The sequence below is a fragment of the Conger conger genome, chromosome 11 (assembly GCF_963514075.1).
Source record: "Conger conger chromosome 11, fConCon1.1, whole genome shotgun sequence".
Taxonomy (NCBI): domain Eukaryota; kingdom Metazoa; phylum Chordata; class Actinopteri; order Anguilliformes; family Congridae; genus Conger; species Conger conger.
Window position 1 is genome coordinate 11,279,396 of NC_083770.1, and position 12,319 is coordinate 11,291,714.

General features: G+C 46.1%; 1 protein-coding gene across 1 annotated transcript; it reads right to left on the reverse strand.

Moving 5' to 3' along the window:
- Positions 1 to 2,796: 2,796 nt before the first annotated feature.
- plk2b (polo-like kinase 2b (Drosophila)) lies at positions 2,797 to 10,511 on the reverse strand. The gene is made up of 14 exons (XM_061260289.1): positions 10,307 to 10,511; positions 9,875 to 9,982; positions 9,663 to 9,779; positions 9,117 to 9,246; positions 8,814 to 8,997; positions 8,298 to 8,496; positions 7,900 to 8,047; positions 6,877 to 6,971; positions 6,171 to 6,282; positions 5,983 to 6,063; positions 5,418 to 5,577; positions 4,826 to 4,955; positions 4,339 to 4,449; positions 2,797 to 3,954 (listed from the first exon to the last, which is right to left on the reverse strand). The coding sequence occupies exons 1-14, from the start codon at positions 10,496 to 10,498 to the stop codon at positions 3,763 to 3,765; spliced, it is 1,959 nt and encodes a 652-aa protein (XP_061116273.1). The 5' UTR covers positions 10,499 to 10,511; the 3' UTR covers positions 2,797 to 3,762.
- Between the last annotated feature and the right edge of the window lie 1,808 nt (positions 10,512 to 12,319).

Consider the following 12,319-nt stretch of genomic DNA (forward strand, 5'->3'; position numbering starts at 1 on the left):
GCAAGTTCATTTGCTATTTTAGCAGCGTAGGAGCCGTACAAGAAAAATATTACTGTGTCTGTTTGAAACTAGCAAACACACTTGCATTTGGTTTACCGCTGCGTTACGGTGAGTCCAAGATGGTGCCCGATGAGGCACGTTGGAGAGGGTGTGACCAGGACAGAAGAAGAATGCACAGCACACAGAACAACCTTCATTTGTGTTGATTGTTTTAGATATTAAGTCTTAAAAATAGTGAAGATATTGAACTTTAGTGAACTACAAAACTCCATGAAGTCTTCCCTTGTTCCAGATACTCTCTGTCCACCTAGTTTCTGTGTAATCTGTCTGTATCACACACACAGACACACACGCACACACGCACGCACGCACACACACACTCAGCATTTCAGGGTCTCTCGCTCTCATTGATTTCAACCTTCAGTTCTTCCAGCTCGTGAGACATTCAATTTAAACATTCATCTGAAAATTAACCCATTTCATCAGAAATGGACGAGTGCACCCTGGATTCCTACAGAAACACAGCACAAACGGAAAGGTAGTTCAAGAGAAAGCTTACTGGCTGCTCATTTCTGCTGTGAAGACGCATGAGTGTAACTGATTAAATTAGGGCAAATGGACACGGTATCACCCATGGTGCAAGCACCTATATTACCCTTCTCGCTACACCACAGTTGATTTGTGCACTTGGGCAAAAGGTTATAGAAGAGAAGAAACAGCTTACTTGCCTACTATTGAGTATACGTTGAGTGCACTGGATGAGAAAGTTGCTAAGTGGGCCAAATTAGTTTGAGTATCACAGAAACTTCTGATTTCCTGGGATTTTTTCACGCACAACAGTCTCTAGAGTTTGCAGAGAATTGTGCAAAAAAACAAACCATCCAGTGAGCAGCAGTTCTGCAGGCAGAAATGCGTCGTAAATGAGAGAGGTCAGAGGAGAAGGGCCAGATGCATTCCATGCATTACAACAGTGGTATGCAGAAGAGCAACGTGTCAAACCTCTTAAGTGGATAGGCTACAGCAGCAGAAGACTTAAGTCTGAAAAATAAGTCTAATAAATACCTAATGAAGCTCTCACTGAGTGTACATATCTCCAGGGTTTCGCTGAGTGTGGCCATGTCCAAAACAACCTCTTAACTACTGCATTCTAAAAATATGTACTGTCCACAGAACTTCATCCAGTGTACTTAATGCAAATACGCAATAGTAGGGAAGCCATGTCAGACACAGTCTGTATTCAGGAGCAAATTGTGTACTAAAATATAAATAAATAAATAAATAAATAAATAAATAAATAAATAAATAAATAAATAAAAACATATTTTGAGGACACAGTAGTTCAGATATTGTTTTTAGAAGCTTCATGGATTATTAACATTTCCTCTTTGTGCTTTACTTCCTCGTCCGTTTGGATTATTTATGACTGACATTCAGCTCTCAGTTAAGAGCCTCATCCCAAGTGTGCTGCACTAGAGTTTACTGCACTGAACAACGCAGGCCCATCTGTGTGCAGTGGGAGGGAAACACCACTTGTACTTCTGCTTGTATTCACGTTGATGACCATTTGTGTATTCCACTACCGGGTCTGATTGTGTGAGTGTTAGCTTACGTCAGTGTCTGTGTGTGTGTGTGTGTGTGTGTGTGTGTTGCATCCGAGTGATGTCACAGCCCTTTAAATTCCCTCCCTGTTTGGAGTAGTGTCCAAGGACAGGGGATTAATCCAACTCCAAAAACAAAGAACACACACACAAACACTTCAAAAAGTCTTCCACTGGGACAGGACATGCATATTTTAGGACACCAATCACATCAGTCACTGTTTATTTAGGTGAGTAAGCACATCAGCACGAGTGCCCCAGGTTTAGGTCAGCAGTGCAGACCCTAGGAGAGCCACAGGACCGATTAAAGCAATCGCTTAAATGGCTAAATCAGCTCACCTGGTTTCTTGGGTCTGAAGCAGTCGTTAATTTTAAAGTGAAAACCAAAGTATTTGGTGGATTTCTACACTCATGTTCTTGTCTTTCTTTCTATGGTCACGTGCTCCTAATATAAATATATTTTTCTGGTATGTGCTGTGTACTTCCTGCTCTATGCTGTGTACTTCCTGGGTTTACATCCTGGATTTCCTGTGCTTTTCTCAAATTCCTTCCTCATGCGAGACACCCAGCTCATGAGCTCAACAACAGAAGAGCCTCCGATTGCCCCATGGGCACAGATCTCTCACTGCCACTCTGTGAAGAGTAGGCTTTTTCTAAACTTGAATTTAAATTTAAATCAGCGTTCAGAACGCCATTGCTTTAAATTACCTGCAGTGATTGTTAAGTCAGCTTCGGAATGTTCGGTACATTACATTCTAACCAAATATTTGTGAACCACTTTCAGAAATAAGGGTACTGTGGAGGTACATTTTTGTTATTTTCCCAAACGTACCCTTCTTTTGGGTAGAAACTCTGACTTTTTACAAACAAAAAATGAACAAATTCATTATTAATCCAATGGAAAGGGGCACAACTTTATGTACCTACAGGGTACCACCGCAGTAACAAGCTTTAGTAACTTTTTTGTTTGTTAATTTACATTTTTACAAAATATATTGTATATTATACGTGCTGGACCACAAAAACACCACTGTGTGGGAACAGGGAGTGACTGGTATGCTTAGTCTGTTCAGTGTTCAATGGGTGTGTTGAGTGAGTTGAGGTTGAGTGTTTTGGGAGTTCATGAGGGAGCCCCATGTCACAATTTAGTGCATATTGTCAGTACTGACAGATTTTATTCACAAAAGCACAAATGACCTTATAACTTTGAATAGTTTTTTTTATTATTAAATAAATAAATAATTCACTTTGTCCAGAATAAGTTATTTTCCCCCCCCACACACACATGCTAAATCAGGAAGCCATTCCCCCTGTCCGCATGATGAGGTGTTGATTCCTGCTCTTGTTCACAGTTAAGTTTGATTTGTGCACTTCTGACGTTGTGCTCCTTCCTGCCCCACAGAAACTTGCATCGCAGCCATCCCAGGGTCCAGCTCTGCAGGCAGCACACGACCGTCCGGATTTCATTTCAGTGTATAAAAAACAAACATTATCTGGGTCCGGCCCAGTGGTCGTCTTCATCAATGTACTACGTCAGCTACGATTGATTACGTATTTCTCGTACCTCCATCTGACCTTACTTTCATCTCTTCTATCCACCAAGTGCTTCTGCAGCACTGCCCTCCTGCATTTTCCTGTAGCGATTTCCCAGCACATATTGGTTCAATGTGTGCAATAGCATGTTGAGGGCATTTTCATACAGGAGTGTATGAAGTGTCCTTCTGCACGTTGGCTATCAGCAAGAACATGGACAGGGCCATCAGGTGAACACTGGACCATCCCTCTAAAGCGTTCCCTCTCAGTCAGCCTTCTGTAGGAGCCTGTGGGCACACTGGTCCGTCCCTCTAAAGCATCCCCTCTCAGTCAGCCTTCTGTAGGAGCCTGTGGGCACACTTGTCCGTCCCTCTAAAGCGTCCCCTCTCAGCTGGCCTTCTGTAGGAGCCTGTGAGCACACTGGTCCGTCCCTCTAAAGCGTCCCCTCTCAGCTGGCCTTCTGTAGGAGCCTGTGGGTACACTGGTCCGTCCCTCTAAAGCGTCCCCTCTCAGCTGGCCTTCTGTAGGAGCCTGAGGGCACACTGGTCCGTCCCTCTAAAGCGTCCCCTCTCACTCGGCCTGCACTAGGCGCCTGAGGGCACACTGGTCCGTCCCTCTAAAGCGTCCCCTCTCAGTCAGCCTTCTGCAGGAGCATGTTGAGGGCGTAGTCCAGCCGGTGCCGCAGTTCGTCGGGGCAGCCAGAGGCCAGCAGGGTGCACAGGGAGTAAGAGGTGGAGACTCGCTCCTCATTAATGTAGGTGAGCAGGTGGTCCTGGTTCAACCTAGACAGGATCACCTTGGTATGGTCCTGGTAGAAGTTCACCTGCAAGCCAAAGACTGAGAGTGTGAGCCCACAGGCCACTGAGCAGCCACACACTGCAAATGCTGTTAGCATTTCTGCCAATAATGCTATTAGCATTTTTGAACATTATTGGTTTACTGGTTCAATTATAAGCTCACACTGTTAATTAGGTAACAGCACCTAAACACACTCACACTCACACTCACACACACACACTCACACTCACACTCACACACACACTCACACACACACTCACACACACACACACACTCACACACACTCACACACACACACACACTCACACACTCACACACACACACTCACACACACACACACACACACTCACTCACACACTCACACACTCACACACACTGAACTCTGAGACGTGATGTGAGAGGAGCTCACCTGGAAGGTTCCGTCGTTGAAGAGCATCATCAGAGCGCGGTCAGACTTCAGCCACTGGAGCAGGTAGAGCGGGGGCCTGCTGGTGTCCACCGCGGCCGTCACGTCACCGCCCTGGTGGACGAAAAGGGCACCGCCGTCACCAAACAGAGAGGACCCGTACACAACTCCCGTGCAGAGGTCGAGAGATCGACAGACGGAACGGTGGAGCGAGGGAGAGGAAAAGTGGGGGAGACAGAGTGAGGGGGAGAGAGGGAGAGATGGAGAAATGGAGACGGATAGGGGGGAGAGGAGGTGAGTTGGGAAGATGGAGAGATGAGAAGGGGTGGATGGGGGGAGAGGAGATGAGTTGGGAAGATGGAGAGATGAGAAGGGGTGGATAGGGGGAGAGGAGATGAGTTGGGAAGATGGAGAGATGAGAAGGGGTGGATAGGGGGAGAGGAGATGAGTTGAGCAGATGGAGGGATGGAGAGGTTGAGCAGGCACTCACATCCATGAGGTTCTCCTCCATGTAGTGGGATAAGTACTTGAGGATGGTGACCTGACTGGAAAACTGCTCAGGAACATCAGTGGTGGAGAAGAAGGAGCACTGGCCCAAATCTGCGTAGTAATGCACAGTCCTGGAGAAGGAGAGAGAGAGGGGAACGGGGGGCAGGGAAGAGGGGGGGTCAAGATGTTAGTGACACAGTTTTGACTGACGTTTTTTTGATGGAGTCACAATTCCGTTCACACTAGCCACGATTCGGTCTTGCAACACCGTTTCCCCTTAACTTTGATTCACAGAAAAATGAAAGAGCTGCCATGCCATTCAATGCGGGCTCGTTGGCCTTGAATTCCCGGGCGGTTGAATATAATCTTTAGCTGGATTGTTAAGATTGTTGCATAAGGTTAGCTCATCTGAACTGATTCATTACATTTCCGGCTGCGCGAATAGACGTGCGAAAAAAAAAATATGCGAGCCGTCAATGTCACTCTAGATAAGTGTGCCCGCCGTACGCACGAACGGAATAACACGCCGCGCGGAGGCCGTCGTCATCGCCGTCGAGCCGAGAGAGAGAGACGCGATGCGTGGGCGCACTCACTTCCTGTCGGAGAGCAGGCTCATGTGCGTGCCGTTGTTGAAGAGGACGCCCACGACGTGGTTGGACAGCTGGTAGCCGAAGCCGTACTTGTTGGAGTAGTCCACCCACTTGGTCACCCACAGGAAGTTCAGCCCCAGGTTCTCGCTCGGGAAATCGCTGGCTGGCGGAGCGCAGTGAAGAAGCGGCGTGTTAGAAGCGCTCGCTATCAGAACCAACACCCAGGGAGAACTCTGCGTCTCAGCTCAGTCCCGGCACAAAGAAATATCACCCTTGGCTAGCTGAGGAGCCAGTTCCAACTTGACGGTTTGCGAGCCAGCAAGTTAACATTGCTACTTTGGTGCTTTTTGGTTAGCAAATAACATAGCTACTATAGCTAGCATTAGCAGGAGATTCAATTAGTTACATGTTAGATATCATGAGAAAGCACCATAGATCTGCACAATTGCCGAAGCAACTCAGCTGGCTGTGATTTAAATGCGACTGCAAGTTAATCAGTGCAAGGGATATGGCCCGCGTGAAATACAAGGTATTATAGCCGCTGTGTTTAGAGATGAGGTGGCCTTACCTTTGGGCATCTTCTCCAGACAGCTCTTCATCACACTGATCAACGATGTCACAGTGCTGGTGGCTGAGCTGTCCTCAAGACCTGCAACACAAAGACAAGGTCAGCTCCTGCTCCACTGCAGCAAGGAATGACACTGCTGTCCTGCTTTCATAAAACACACACACACACACACACACACACACACTCACCCTCAGTGCTGCCCAGGCTTCCTCTCACGATGGTGCGAACTGCGTCTCGGCTCTGCTGCTTGTTCTCTTCCATCACTACGGCAACGGATTTCCCTGCTGGAAGCTTCTCATCCTGTTTGGAAAGGGGTGAGGGAGGAGAGGAAGGAAGGAGGGAGGGGGGGAGAGGGAGGAGAGGAAGGAACAAGGCAGAATGGAAGCGGAGGATGAGTTTCTTCGGTACATTCACACACTGCGTGTGTGCGCTTTTACGTGTGTGTGTGTGTGTGTGCACACTATGTCTGCGCATGTGTGTATGTCGGAGTGTGTGTGTGCATGTATGTGGGTGTGTGCGTTTGTTTGTGTGTGTACATTCATGTGTATTTGTGTGTATGTGTGTGTGTGTGTATGTGTGTGTGTTTGTGTATGTGTATGTGTGTGTGTGTGTGCGCGTGTGCGCGCGTGTGTGTGTGTGTGTGCGCGTGTGTGTATTTGTGTGTATGTGTGTGTGTGTGTATGTGTGTGTGTTTGTGTATGTGTATGTGTGTGTGTGTGTATGTGTGTGTGTTTGTGTATGTGTATGTGTATGTGTATGTGTATGTGTGTGTGTGTGTGCGCGTGTGTGTGCGTGCGTGCGCGTGCATGTGCGCGCGCGCGCGTGTGTGTGTGTGTGTGTGTGTGCGTGTCTGTGTGTAGGTTTAGGGGCAGCGTGCTAGCATGCGTGGCTCACCTCAGATGCCTGGCTGCAGGGCGGCTGGCCTATAGCTGCATTGCTCAGGTCTTGCCGGAGCTTATAGATCTCATCCTCCTCTCTGGACAGCTTATCTGTTAAAATAATAAAAACATATAACACAGCATGACATGCTAGCCCAATCAGTTAGATCAGAGGTAGTACCCTGGTGGTAGTGTGTAAGTATGTATTCAGACTCCGGTGGGAGTGTGTAAGTACGTATTCAGACTGGTTACAGGTAGTGTGTGTGTGTACGTACTCAGACTGGTAACAGTAGTGTGTGTGTACGTACTCAGACTGGTAACAGTAGTGTGTGTGTGTGTGTATGTACTCAGACTGGTAACAGTAGTGTGTGTGTGTGTACGTATTCAGACTGGTAACAGTAGTGTGTGTGTACATATTCAGACTGGTAACAGTAGTGTGTGTGTGTGTGTGTACGTATTCAGACCGGTAACCGTAGTGTGTGTGTACGTATTCAGACTGGTAACAGTAGTGTGTGTGTACATACTCAGACTGGTAACAGTAGTGTGTGTGTGTGTGCTCAGACTGGTAACAGTAGTGTGTGTGTGTGTACGTATTCAGACCGGTAACAGTAGTGTGTGTGTACATATTCAGACTGATAACAGTAGTGTGTGTACGTATTCAGACCGGTAACGGTAGGGTGTGTGTATGTACTCAGACTGGTAACAGTAGTGTGTGTGTACGTACTCAGACTGGTAACAGTAGTGTGTGTGTGTGTGTGTGCTCAGACTGGTAACAGTAGTGTGTGTGTGTGTGTGTGTGTGTACTCAGACTGGTAACAGTAGTGTGTGTGTACATATTCAGACTGGTAACAGTAGTGTGTGTGTGTACATATTCAGACTGGTAATAGTAGTGTGTGTGTGTGTGTACTCAGACTGGTAACAGTAGTGTGTGTGTACGTACTCAGACTGGTAACAGTAGTGTGTGTGTACGTACTCAGACTGGTAACAGTAGTGTGTGTGTACGTACTCAGACTGGTAACAGTAGTGTGTGTGTACGTACTCAGACTCTTGTAGTACTTGGCCTTCTCCTTCTTGCTCCCGAACAGGGCCGCAGCAGCCTTCTTAATGAAGCTCTTGGTGGGGCTGGAGAGGTGGAAATCTGGGGCGGAGTGGCAGCAGGAGGCTGGGATGTGTTCAGGGGTGAAACCCTGGAAGAGAAGAGCCACATTATTATACAAACACAGGCACGCACACGCATACACTATCACACAGATATACAAACACACACAGACACAGACACACTCAGACTAAGACACACACATACATACACAGAAGCTCACAGTCACACACACAAGCACACGCATGCGCACAGACACGTACTCAGACACATACACACACACACACACACACACACACACACAAAGACACACACACAGACATGCGGACACACACACGGACCTGTGTGAAAAACTCGTGTGTCAGTATATTCTCCAGACTGGGCCGGTCCTGGGGGCTCTTGGACAGCATGCTGGCAATCAGCTGTCGGGCTGGCAGGGACAGCGTGGAGGGCAGGGTGTACCGGGCCTCTCTGATGCACCTGTACGTCTCCTTCAGGTTGGTGGTCTCAAATGGGGGCTTCCCTAAAAGCATGGTGTACCTGCAGGAGGAGGGCAAGGGGCGTGAGTACTTGGATCCCAACATTAAAGTATTAAATATGTTCATTTTAGTCACTCTTGGTTGGTGGGAGTGTGTGAGTATGTACTCAGACTCTGGTCATTACAATTCCCAACTATGGGATGATGTGATTCTGTCTATTCAGGTCAATTAGAGGCTCCACAGAGAGTCATGGTTGACTTACTGAATGAATTGATCAGTATGATGATGGACAGCAAAGCTAAGCCCTGATCAATACGGGGTGCCAGCCAGGGAGTGCGTCTGTGGGCAGGGCTATGGGGAAGGGGCAGGAGTACTCACATGACGCAGCCAAGGGCCCAAACGTCCGACTCGCAGCAGTGCCCCTGCTTGTTCAGAACCTCGGGGGAGAGATAGTTTGGCGTGCCGCAGATCGTCTTGCGCCTGCTTCCCGCCGGCTCCAGTCTGGCCGCCAGCCCGAAATCCCCGACCTTCAGCTCCATAGACTCGCTGACGAAAAAGTTCCCTGTAAATTAAAACCATTTTTAGAAATCTCAGCACCGCCAGCTTGAAAGGATGCGTCATCTCTCTGCTCCGGTTTTAATTTAAAGCGCCTATTTGCGCGGTATATAGCTCTATATTTACCTAGCTTCAGGTCTCTGTGCAGGATCTTGTGTTCGTGAAGGTAGCGCATTCCTGACATGATCTGCCGCAGGTAGTAGCGCACCTCGGGCTCCGTGAGGACCTTCCGCGCCTTGAGGATATGCGCCAACGACTGCGGGAGAAAACAGGCCTGAAACAGGGTGTCTCCGCAGGAGATCGTGCGAGTCTGCACGCAGTTAAACAGCTACATCACAACCGCGCAGCTGTTACTACCGCCATCTGCTTGGCAGACGACTTTTCACACTTTAATACACTCCGCTGAATAAAACCTAACATAACGGAGGTTATAGTGGCCTTAGTTAACCTCCTGCACACAAGCCAAGCGCACGATAAATGATTTAGGAACCTTATGCTATTACGCATGGACTACAGCTAGACGTCCTGATGCAAATGGGTCGATACACTATTAGATCGATTAACAAAATAAAGAATAAAATGATTTTTTATTGATTTTTAAACAAAAAAACAACGACACTGCTACCAAACGCGTATGCAGACACGCGTCATTTAAGAACGGAGAACACTCACCCGTCTACTGCAGTACTCCAGCAGAATATAGATGTTGTCTTTATCCTCGAAGTGCTGGTAGAAGTGAACGATGTGCTTGTGGTGAAGTGCTTTGTGTAGCTCGATTTCCCTGTCAATCTGTCAAGAGCAGGGGGGGGGGGGCATTTTGCATTACATTTGTTTTCTACTTCATTCTAAACATCAGAACACGCCAGAGTTTTAGGCGAGCTTACCTTTTCTCGTTGGTGCGGTTTGGACACGCGCGTGTGCGGAATGATTTTCGCAGCGTACACCTTGCCGGTGGCCAGGTCGGTAAGCTCGTAGCACTTCGCAAAACCACCCTGAGGACAATAATATTAGGCTTAATTAGATTTGATGCTGAGATTTATACAGCTCAGGGCGACGCTACAAAGATAGCGCCTACTTGCCCCATTTTTGGAGAGTGCAGGAATGCCGTAAAATTCCGACAAATGTCGCAATGTTTGGCAAAATGTTGCTTCAGCTTGCTTATTCATTTTCATATCTAGTTTCATATTTTCATATCTGGTATTAAATACAATCGTTTAACTTAATAATATTCTGTAGCAATTGAATTAGTCCGAGTTGCCTCCTGTAGAAACCTTAACGTTCCGCGTAGACTGAGTTAACTCCATCACTAAGTTTACCTTTCCCATCACTTTCCCGCGGCAGTAACATTTCCCCGTGGCGGAGTCCGTGATGATCCTCGACGTCTCCGTGGGTCCCTGCGAATGCTCCTCTGCTTTCTTCTTTTGAAATTCGCAGGATTTGTTGAGCGTCTGTTCGCACATCTTGCTGTTGTTTGTCGGCTGGTGAGCGATATTCCTTAATATATCCATTAGGGTTGGCTGGTATAGCTCTGGCTCGCGGACTGTAGCCGTGCTGGGTTTTATATGCCGCGCGCCCCCCTCCCCTCACCCTTTCTCCGTGCTACGTCATGGAGGCGCTCTCTGTGAATGACTGATTCGGGTGCTAATTTTCTTGCATTTGGAAACTGCAGTTTTGCAAACACGTGATAGATGTAACCACAAATAAAATATAAGGGAAGAAAAATGCTTGAGTTCTAATACTCAATATAAACTTATATCACAAAGGTATGATGTATAGATAGCTTACTGCTAATATGTATAATAGGCTTCTCAATTCAGAAAGATACTATTGACCTAAAATATTTACCTTTGTGATTCACCGGCTTTATATGTTAAATGTTTTTTGTTGAGCTCATGTTCATAGAAATTATATCAGTAATCTGTAGAGACCCTGCTAGGAATCATAAACCCATGAAAATATATTCTATGTATTGATGTATTGGTAACAGTGAAAATATTTTTTTCAGTATTGATCCACACTACCGGAGGACCGGGTCATAAGGTTGTGGAAAAGAAAACAAAAAATAACTACTAATGGTGACATCTTATTCTTATTCTACAGAAAAGGCTCCGATTTTGCTGCAAATATTTTTTTGGGGGGAAAATAATGAAAAATAAAGAGACGTCACTATATCGCCACCAAGAGGCATCATGTACAACAATGTACAATCTATTGCAGTTGCTAATGTGTAAAATAAATTAATATAGTAAATTGGAATAATAAAGGCACTAACGACTAAAACGTGGAACCAGGGGAAATGAAGAAGCACGGTAGAAGTCCTACGGTAGAAGTCAAAACCCATACCATTAATACCATCTCAACAGTTTTCAACATTTGAAAGAACCGTACCATTTTATTTAAAATCCTATAGCGCCACTGTACGGTCATTATACAGCATTACACGTTATGTCTTCAAAATATAGTGCGTTAAACCACGAAGTCCATGGATTCTTAGAAAAAACTGAAATATGGCAGTATAGTTCATGTCAGTCAGACTTGTAGTCTAAAATTCAAATAATGTCATGCATATTAAAGCAGTTCCTGTTTGACTCAACTTTGGTCAGACAAATCATTTAATTCATTTTAACATTTCACGGATGTTAGAAAATGTGTCTGAGAGCGCGCGGTATTAAGGAGGTGTCCCTGAAAACCACAGAGATGGGAGGAAGTGACATTTCTGAAACCATCTTCGTTTAAAAACTTCGCGAGCGCACAGAAGTCAAACGTCCACCGACTAGTGACCGTGCAATCGAGGTAGGCTAAACTTCGTATGTCTCCATTGCATACTGACTTCTGTTTTGACATAACTTTTGTAAATCGTTTAATTATACATACAATGATATGCCCCTTCAAAAAACGAGGGAGATACAGTGCAGTCCGTAAGTATTTAGACAGTGAAACATTTTTGGGCTCTGCACTCCGGCACAGTGGATTTTAAATTAAAGGATAACTATGAGGTTAAAGTGCAGACGTTTCCATCCATGATATTATTGAACTGTGAACAGTGTCGGAATTGTAGCCGTTTTTATACTACAGTTGATTCTATAAGTGACATTTGCATTTGGGGTCTGTTGTTGTTGTCTCTCAACACCAAAGAAGTGTCAATGCCAGTAAAGCAGGCCATTATTATGCTGAAAAATCTGAATAAATCAGAGACAAGAGTGTTAAAATATTATTTGTGTCAAAATCAACTGTTTGGTACACTGCAAGACCTCCTGGTGAGCTCTGCCATTGGAACCAGCCTGGTAGACCCCGAAAGATCATTGTAGTGGATGGCAGATGAACACTTG

What these genes read in the sequence shown, in the direction of transcription:
- plk2b (XM_061260289.1), bottom strand. Translation starts at nt 10,498, where the DNA reads ATGGATATATTAAGGAATATCGCTCACCAGCCGACAAACAACAGCAAG. An exon ending in TGGAGGAGAACCTCATGGAT is followed by an intron (nt 4,450 to 4,825) that starts GTGAGTGCCTGC and finishes TTCGTCCACCAG; the next exon opens with GGCGGTGACGTGACGGCCGC. An exon ending in TCAACGACGGAACCTTCCAG is followed by an intron (nt 3,955 to 4,338) that starts GTGAGCTCCTCT and finishes TTTGGCTTGCAG; the next exon opens with GTGAACTTCTACCAGGACCA.